Here is a 10,131-nt window from a genome sequence, read left to right on the forward strand (position 1 = left end):
ATTATAATAATCTTTTATTTATAAAATTTGAAAATAGCCTTTTTGTGTCACGAGCAACCATCCTCGGAATAAATAGGTTAATGATTTATTGCACAACCATGTTAGGAGTCTTTTGTAGACTCCAACTCATTATAAGTGTCACATAAGGTCTAGTTGCCAATGGCTCACTAAGAAGGCCATGTGAAAAGTTGGCAATGCAAATAATAGTATCCTTTTGATCATTAGGGAATAATTAGCTACTTAAGTATTAGTGATCAGTATCAGTATTTGTATCAACTTTGCACAATGAGTAAGATTTCCCTATTTGCACTAAATAATGCAGGCACCTAATTCAACTAACAAAAAGTGGTGGAAGCCCATTAAATTTTCAATTTGTTGAGCATCATAAGGTTGGTTTTTCTCCAATCCCCATCCATCATTTTATCATTTGAATAAGTTAATAAAATTATTTATCATGCATTTTGCAGACCCCAACATTTACTTTTACTTCTATGGGCAAGGAGAGTGTATGGAATCTAGATGGTGAGATATTTGAAGCTCATCAACTTTCAGCTCAAGTGTTCCGTGGCCTTGTGTGCTTATTTGCATCTGGTCCTCAAGTTTAAGTCCATGAATGCTTTGTTTATATTTATTTCCTTTTCCTTTTTTTTTTGTTACAAGGAAAATCATGAGTAAGCTATTCAATTCAACATAGGTTGTTACATCCAAAACAATGTTTCCTCATGTAATATAATTATATAAATGTAGCAATGCCTAATCGCCAGTTTTTGAAGCATGTTATTACATAGCAAGCAGAGAAAATTTGTAGCATATGAAGCTTTTTTTTTTTGGTGCTAAGTTCAAGATTTTTTATTTGTATTATTAGTGTTCCATATAATCTAGAGAAAAGGTCTAAGTATCCTTTATAACTTATAAGCCTTAGCTTGAGCAACCTGAAATGGCAATTGTGTGCATAAGAAACAGTCTTTTAAAAACTTTATGTAACATAGAATTGGAAATTTTGAAACAGAGCTTCACTAGTGTTAACAACAAATAAATGGGAAATCCCATGAATTCTTTAAGTCATTTCTTGGTTTTTCTACCAAGGTTATTTTTTTCGAAACTTAGTACTAAAATGTCACTTTTTGAAACTAATTATTCAAATATTACCTTTTCTATATTACTTATTATAAACAACTATAATTAAAAATAAAATAGTAAATTAGTTGTCACTATGGCAAAAGAGTGGCATTTAGATAATTAGTTTCAAAATACTAATATTTTGAAAATAAATTTATAAAAAGTGACACATTAGTAAAAAAAAAATCGTTATTTCTTTTGAAAAAGATTTTTCCTTTTCAATAATAAAACCGGATGAAGCATTTCTTTCAACCCTTTCTTTTATATATATACTATGTACGTCTCAAATATTATGATGATGATGATTATTATTATTATTATTATTATTATTATTATTATTATTATTATTATGTCTTTTAGGTTCTTTTTCTCCATTAAATCCAAATTTCTTTAAAAAAAGATAAATTCTAATATTAATTATACTCTTTCTTTTTAAAAGATTTATAGTAAAAGTGTAAAACCATACTTACAAAAGGAAAACACAATAGGTACCTATATTAAACTGATTGAATAACAGAAAAAACATTATCTTAACATATAAAAAATGAGAATCTTTTTTTCAAAAATTTTAAAATATCATCTATGATGCACACACGGACACGGGACACGACACGATACGAGACACACCGACACGCAAATTTTAAAATCTTACATGACACGCGGACACGCATACATATAAAATATAAATTAATTTTTTAAATTATTTTTAATGTCTTATTTTAATTATATCAAGTATTTAAAATATTTTTTATTTTAATAAATAATAATATATACTATATCTAAATTTAATTTAAGAATATATATTAAGAATAAGACCGGACACGCTGACACGTGATGGTATTTAGGTGTGTCTAGTGTGTCCGAAAAAGAATTTTTTATTTTTATTGAGACACGGTTTGGACACAGCAAACATACGTGTCGGATAAATGCCGAAATGTGTCCGAAACACGGCAACTCAACAAGTGTTCGTACTTCATATAATATCATAAAACATAGTAAAAAAACTTCGATTTGAGAGCACTCTTAATCTTCACGACCTTTTCTGCTTCGGTTACCGTCAGAAAATGGCAGTGATGTTCTATTAGAGTATTAGGTGAAAATACCTGTAATTATGCCACTGTAAAATGAGTTTGACTTCAAATTTTTCACAAAATAAATGGTCGCTATAAACTAATATGCGATGAGGTGTAGAATTCTTCTCAATCCTAAATAATGTGACCACGACGAGAGAGGACGAGAGAGGACGGGAGCAGAGTGGAGAAGAGCGATGGAACAGGATTATGAGTTATAGAACGCGAGACTCCACCACTTTGGCGACGACGCTCGCGATTGGCTATGGAGGCACGAGGCTGGAGCTCCCTTGCAACTGACGGCGACCGTGAGAATTCTGCCGGCGGCGGTTGCATTGGAGGAACTTAGGGTTTCCTTCTAGGGAGATGCTCCTGTTGGCAACTGGGCATCGTGCGAGGATGAGACATGCACCACTCTGCACAAGAGGGCAACACGTGTCAAAAAAGAGAATATCTATAAATCTGTATGAAACTTGATATGTAACTAGATGGCTCGAATCTTTTTTCTTTGAATTTTATACTGCAGTGACCCTACGCCATAATTCCCATAAACACATCCGCCAGTACGTGACACGTGGTTCCCGCTGAATTTTACACTCCACTGCATCCCTTGTTCGTCCGATACAGAACAAATCCAACTGCTTACAATCCTCCACGATCTCACATATCAGCCTTTGATTAACCAGGTTCTACATGGCTGGCATTCCTCCACGAAGACCACTTTTCCACCATAAGATCCTGAACCATCCGACGGCTAATATTTTTGCATAGAACCTAAGAACATGGCAGCTAAGCAAACAACAGCAACAAGTAACAACAATTCAAGGGACAGAGTGGCTGTTGAGTTGGCTAAACAGTTTGGAGAAAAAATAAAGGAATGGATCAAACTGGTGGAATCGCGACTGGGCCGCGCGATGTCCTAGGAGTTAGTAACGGTTCCGACATTGGGGTTAGTATCGTATCCTCTTTTGTCTTAACAAAAATTAGAAAAAAAAATCAGCTTCTGTTTTATCCATTTTCGCAAATGATATGGATGATTTTGTTTTCAAAGTTTTAATTGGCCAACTTTTCGGTTTTTGTTCATAAGATTCTGGACGATCACAATGTTGTTCTCGTTTTGATTTGTTTAATTTTGCATTTACTTATTCTGCATCAATGTATGAATGGTTTTTCCCCAAAGTTCCGTTATCTGTTCTTGAAATTTTTTAAGTAAATAAAAGAAGAATTTCGTTAAGACAAGAATAATACAAGATAGAGGATAAGAGTTTTTCTTTACAAGTGCAAAAAACAACCACAAGATTAATCGGTTTAGCATAGTTTTTCAATCTCTCAACAAGCCTATAAAGATGATGAAAGATCACAAGCTTTACACCAAATAGATACAGCACGTCTAATCCTATCACATAACACTTGCTTTTATGAAACATCCATGATCCGTTTACACACAAAACTCAGCCACCAAATTCGTCACGGCTCACTCGTATAAAATATATGCTAGAATATAAAATACATATTGAAAATGTATGAAACAACACATGTATTTGTACACAAATATATAGTGGCTGATTTGATAGCTGATTCTTGGTGGGCACGTAGCATTTTTGTTTATGAAAATTTCTCATTGATTTGATAGCTGATTCTTGGTGGGCAGTAGCATTTTTGTTTATGAAAATTTCTCAATGTGCTCCAACCAAGTACTCCAAGTAGTGGTGTATACTGCACAGTGGCACAATGTTGTTGCCTCTTTCCTCCTTCCAAAACCAACAAACATAGTCAATAGGGAACAGATCTATAGTTATAGAGATGAGTGATGAAATCAAGTGAGCAAGATCTCGCGTTATAATCCAGTTGACCAGGATGATATGTTCTTGCAATTGAAATGGGAGATGGAAGTTGTAGTCTGTATAGTTATAGAGATATAGAGATCACATGAGTGCTCTTTATTTATTCATTTTCCCTTCCAATTGAAGGGAATTCTAATTTCTATTTGCTGCTAAATACTTTCTTCTTTTGTTGGATTTGTCAGTGCAAAATGTCTTGGAAAACTCTTAGTTCAGTTGATCCAATGAAATTTACTTAGGATTCGTTTGTAAAACTTCAAAAGTTACTTTTTTTTAGCTTTTTACTCGTGAAAAGTAGTAGTATTAATGTCTGGTGCAATTTTCAAAACCAAATTGTAGCTTTTTAAGAAGCTAGGTGTCACGGCCTTGGACACACTCCAATGCTATCATGTACCGTGTCGGCACTCGGACTTACTCAACCTCTTGAGCTAAGATCAAGTCAGCCTAACCCTCAGTATTTAGCAAAAAAACTAAGAACACGAGAACACAAAAGAAAGGAAGCTTTGGTGGAAAGAACACTTTATTGCTCAAGTGTTTGTTACAAATGACTCACACACTCAAACTTTAATTCTCACCTCCTATTTATAGCCATCGACCTCCTCAATGGATGGTTAGGATTAAATCTAATTAACGGTCTAAATTAATCATCCAGAACTTTCATTACAAATATCTATCATATTACAACTTTCTAAATACTTCTAGATTATTCCATACTACTGTTCATACTTCTATATACATCCAGACTCTTCTAGATTACTCTATGACCTTCCAGAGTCTTCTAGAACCTTCTAGGACATTCTAGAACGTTTCGGAACTATCTAGAACATTCTCAAACACTCCAGAAACTATACAAACATCGTTAAATCTAACCTTTTAAAATTTATCGTGACTGAAGAAGTTATTTAAGTGTTGATAAAGAAGTTAAAAAAAATGACTTCTCTCATAATAAAAAGATTTTCATCACATTTCTTTTAAAATAAACACTTTTAGAACTAAAAAATCAAACACAAAATAACTTATTTATAAGCTACTTTTAATATAAGCATTTATTATTTAAGCTATTTTTTCAAAAGGAGCTTAATTAAGTTGTTTATCCGAACTGGGAATGATTGATTCTGTGTTCAATCAAGATTTTCCAGACATCAAGATTATGATAAAGGAGAACTTGTTTAATCTTAATAGTGTTCGCCTTTGGCCATGTCACATTTTAATTTTTGACCTTAAATTTGGTACCGACATGCTTAATGTTTTCTAATATGATCCAATTCTAACGTGTAATTGATATACCTTACTTGCAGTGTAAACCCTTAAAGAATTTGAATGGTAAAATCTGTCAGATGTGTGGCGATACTGTTGGATTAACAGCCACCGGTGATGTTTTTGTTGCTTGCCAAGAATGTTCCTTCCCACTTTGTCACCGTTGCTATGAATGTGAGTGCGAGAATGGGAACCAATCTTGCCCCCAGTGCAAGACCAGATACAATAGTCACAAAGGTGCTAGCTTGTGCATAATACATTATTTTATTGTTACACCTTTGGGTCCTGAAATGAATTTTAACAGACATGAATCTGGTTTTCAGATAGTTCCCATTTGGAGGGAGATGAGGATGATGATGAAGATGATGATGATGTTGATGATATAGAGAATGAGGTAAATTATGGAGAAGGAAACATTAACAAAGCAGGGATGCAATGGGAAGAAGATGCTGACCTCTCTTCTTCGTCGGGACATGATTCTCGGATGCCAAACTCAAATCTCCATATCACAAATGGGCAGCCGGTAATGTAATAAACTTGTTTTTGATATTTTCAACTTGAGTATGCTAGTAAGTTTATATTTGATAAAAAAAAATTGAAGTATGAAAAAGAAAAAGAAAAATTCATGCTATTTTTGATATTCTCAACTTGAGTATGCTTGTAACTCAAACTCTTAGACTCATAAACTTTCAAGATCTTCCACCACGTTTTCTCTCATTTTGTTCTTGTGCTTTACATTCTCTCTTAATAGTTTATCTATGAAGCCTTGTGAGTTTGGTAAAGTTGCTTCTTACATATATTTGTTCTGCTGCCTTTAATTTTGTGCTTGATGTAGAAGTCAATATTTAAAGAATGCTCAGTGAAATAAGTCATTGTATGTGTAAGGAAATAATATAAATCAAGTCTTTATTGTTATTCATTTAGATAGGAACTCTATTTATGTTTTCATATATATATAATTCAATGGCACTTGTGCTTTCCTTTTCTTGGAACACATTGTGTTAGATAGGCATTAGAGATCAGCAAGCCACATTTTAGAATATGTTCGCCACCTTTACTTTTTCTCTGCAATGTTTATTGATCATGATCATGAACTACGCTGATAGAAACAACAAATAGTTTGAAAACAACCTTCTGCAAGTATTTCATGCTTTTGCGTTGATTTACTAAAATGAACAAACAACAAATTAATCTCTTTTGTATCGTCAGCAATCTGGTGAAAAACCGTGTGCTACTCCTGATACAAAATCTGTTCAAGCTACATCTGGTCCTTTGGGTCCATCCAAGGCTCACTCACTTTCCTACACCGATTCAAAACAGCCAGGTATCAAAAGTTAACCCAATGTGATGGGTAGTATGCCAAACTTTATTGTTATTTGGAATATTCAATTGAACATTTCTATCATTGCAGTTCAAGTTACTGTAGTCAACCCACCATAGGACAAAAAGATCTTATATTCAGGTCCCTTAATTTTGAAATAGAAGATAAAATCTTGTTTTTGCTGAAGCTACTAAATACCTAATGTAATTCCTACACCTATATATTATATATACATCCACACTAAAACTAACTAAAGTATGGAATATTCTTCTTTGGTGTCCAAGTTCAAGAAAAATTAATTGTGATTTTTGATGCAAGAATTGAGGCGCTATTACCTTTAGTGTTTTGTACATTCTTCTTTTTATATATGTTAATAGTTTACTAGATTCAGATAGAAGTTTTAGAAGCTTTTTGGTTTGAAAAATTTTGGAAATTGATATTAGTTACATGTCATGCTTGGGAGGAGTAGGTTATGAATGGGTATTAGGAAAGGTGGGATTTGAGAGGCAATATTGAGAACTACTATACAAGTTTTCAACTTTTGGGTGTTGATGGAATTATGGCATTGTCCTTATTCTTTCAACTTTGTAGAGAATTAGGACTCGTTGCTATCATTATTCAAGAATTCCAGTGTGGTGAGCATTTTCTAAATCAATTATATCATACTCCTACCGAAGTGTTGGCCAACACAATCTTTTCCCAATTTACCGATACATGTTTTATGGAAGATAGTCCAATAACTGTTGAACTTTAGATCATCCTTTGATTAAGCGGATTTCTCTAATCTCTAGGCTTTACATTTGAACTCATCTGGTGTTTTTCTCACTGTCAAAGGTCAAAAGTTTCAACAGCCATAATCACTGTCAGATTCCTTCTGTCAATTCTCACTTTTATTAAGGTGCTCTCTTTTTCTTCATAAAAAAGTTTCACCAATTTGAAATGTTAATCTGCTAGGTGTCCTAGTATTAATACTATTGCTGTAATTAATATCGAATTAGAAAAGGGACTGTTATGACGTTGTGCATGAGATAATACCTCGCAACCAAATCTTTCATTTTGTTAGTAATACAAAATTACAGATTATTAAATGTCTTTCCTTCTTTATCTGATATTAAGGTTCCTAACTTGCAGTTCATAGTTTAATTAACAAGTATTGGTGGTAGGAAACCAAATCTTTGTGGCAGTATGCTATATACATCACTATTTGGTGGTGGTGGTAGCATTATATACTTAAGAGTAATTCCTCTCTTAGATATGTTGAGGAGTTGAAAAATTCTGTCACGTTGAGAATTTTTTTACCCTTTTGTTCTTGTAAAGGGGAATCCTGTCATATTATTCATGTAATCCTTTTCGCTGCCAGAGTTCATTGAATAAATGCATTCTTGCTGTTGTGTTGTTTCCATATATATAGAAATAATTTAGTCATCTTGATTTTTCCCCCTTTTTCACATGATCCAGGTCTTGAGAGTGATGAAGAGGTCAGAAGAGTGCCAGAGATCGGAGGTGAATCTGCTGGACCTTCAGCTTCCCGTCCAGGCGCCGGTCCAACTGGTGGGCAAGAACGTGGTCAGGGGACTAGGGATGGTCAACGGAAGAGAGGCAGAAGCCCGGCAGACAAAGAAAACAAACGGCTAAAGAGGTAATGTTTGTGTAAGGTTGGTGATATAGGGAAACAATAACTGATTTTTCTAACAAGAAAAGAATACCAATCTTTCATCTATTTGTGGTTACTTTCTTTTGCTTTTCCTGGTTTTTTGTTGCATTTCTAATTGTTTCTTTCGTTGGTGGGGTATGAAAATGGAAATAGGCTACTGAGGAACAGAGTGTCAGCTCAACAAGCAAGGGAGAGGAAAAAGGCATATTTGATCGATTTGGAAACCAGAGTCAAAGACTTGGAGAAGAAGAACTCAGAGCTCAAAGAGAGGCTTTCCACTTTGCAGAATGAGAACCAAATGCTAAGACAAGTATGTCAGTATTGCATTTTTATTATACCATGTCATTGTCACAATGACATTATAGTTGTTCTATATATTCTCATCACCATTGTGATATTCATTTGTTTATGGAGGCGTAGACATAGAAACAATTTTCTTTTTCTTTTTCTGTATCAGAGACAAAATTCTTGTATTTTCTGTACTTCCTAATAGTGGAGACAGAAAATATCTGTCACTGTTTCTCTATCTCTTTCTGTTTTCCAGTTTTTTGTTTCTTTTTGTTCATCTTAGAGACAAAATGCAAACGCAACTTTGCATTCTGTCTAAAGCATTAAACACAGTCATGATTTATGCTTTCTTTTATAGCTTCATCTGCCGACAAAATAAAAGCTGCAAAACAATTTAAGTCTTTATCTATTGTTTCTGTGGATATATACTTTAGTGAAAGAATATAGAGGATATTTGTGTGATCTCTTCGATAGTTTACACTCTTTAGGATCAGTTTGGATAGGAATTTATGTAGATGAAATGAGATCGAACTTTTAGCAAATGACTGTATATCTTGGGTTTACTGAACAATACATAACTCGGAGAATGGGTGGTGGAAATTGCCATACATTATGAATCTCTAAGCATCATGCTAAGAGGCCTGTTGTCTTTCCCATATTATGTCAAAGTAAATTGCTCATCTTTATGTGTTTGGTTCTTATTTATTTGATCCTATATGTTTGCAAACTTTACATGTTATGTTTCACTCCTCTGTGGCTGCTGATGAATTTGGTTTTCTACAAAAATATATAGCTTTGGTTTTGTAAGTTGTAACTTTGTGTGATTTCTTTTTGCAGATATTAAAGAATACAACAGCTAGCAGGAGAGGGAGCAACAGTGGTACAAATGCTGAATAAACTTGATAGCAAATACAGCAGAGAGAGAGATAAACAAGAGAAGTTAATTCTAATGATTCTTTGTAAGGCACATTGAAGTACCAAAATTACTAATTGAATGTTTTGATTTGTTTAACAAGTTTACTCAAAAGGGACATTTCTGTTAGGAACATGAGTTTCTATTCTTTAATAGGTTTGTTACTGTGACATGATCGGTAATTTTGGTACTTCAATTGATTTGTTGGAGCATAAAACGCCTTGACAAGCTGGCAAGTTCCCACCAATCGAATGATGTTGGTACTTCAAAGATGTTTGCCTCATGAAGCCACACCAGAATCGAATCCTAGTGGAGCTGCTAGGTTAGTGTGTGTGTGTGAGTGTGTTGTATGACCCCAAAAAAAATAAATTTTGGTGTTGGCTTTCAACAGTGTTTTCAAATAATATAGAGACTTGATGTATTTTTTTTTTTTTACTTGAAACGGTTATAGACTTGAACGTGAGGTCCAGATACCATCTAAGGCAGCTAGAGCTGGCAATGGGTAGGGTAGGGTAAGGTTTAGACTCTATCTTAACTTTACCTGTGGGTTGAAAATTTTCTTAAAATTTTATCCTACCCTATCCTACCTGCGGGTTGAGAATCTCTCAATCCTAACCCTACCTGCACCCTAAAGTTCTAAACCCTACCCTATCCAACCCTATCTGCAA

The 10,131-nt window shown here is 34.0% G+C and overlaps 2 protein-coding genes across 2 annotated transcripts in view; both read left to right on the forward strand.

Annotated features, from left to right (window-relative positions):
* LOC107622214 (ceramide kinase) overlaps positions 1-810 on the forward strand; it is a gene marked incomplete in the record, with an annotated part of 10,962 nt that extends 10,152 nt beyond the window's left edge. Inside the window, 2 exon segments of the mRNA XM_016324096.2 lie at positions 323-389; positions 468-810. Of these exon segments, the coding sequence (XP_016179582.1) occupies positions 323-389; positions 468-605 (205 nt within the window).
* Positions 2,134-9,597, forward strand: LOC107622833 (cellulose synthase A catalytic subunit 1 [UDP-forming]). The gene is made up of 7 exons (XM_016324876.2): positions 2,134-3,138; positions 5,329-5,524; positions 5,611-5,810; positions 6,497-6,611; positions 8,067-8,247; positions 8,416-8,572; positions 9,388-9,597. Exons 1-7 carry the CDS (start codon positions 3,067-3,069, stop codon positions 9,445-9,447), a joined length of 981 nt encoding a protein of 326 aa, XP_016180362.1. The 5' UTR covers positions 2,134-3,066; the 3' UTR covers positions 9,448-9,597.

The sequence above is a fragment of the Arachis ipaensis genome, chromosome B10 (genome assembly GCF_000816755.2).
Source record: "Arachis ipaensis cultivar K30076 chromosome B10, Araip1.1, whole genome shotgun sequence".
Lineage (NCBI taxonomy): Eukaryota > Viridiplantae > Streptophyta > Magnoliopsida > Fabales > Fabaceae > Arachis > Arachis ipaensis.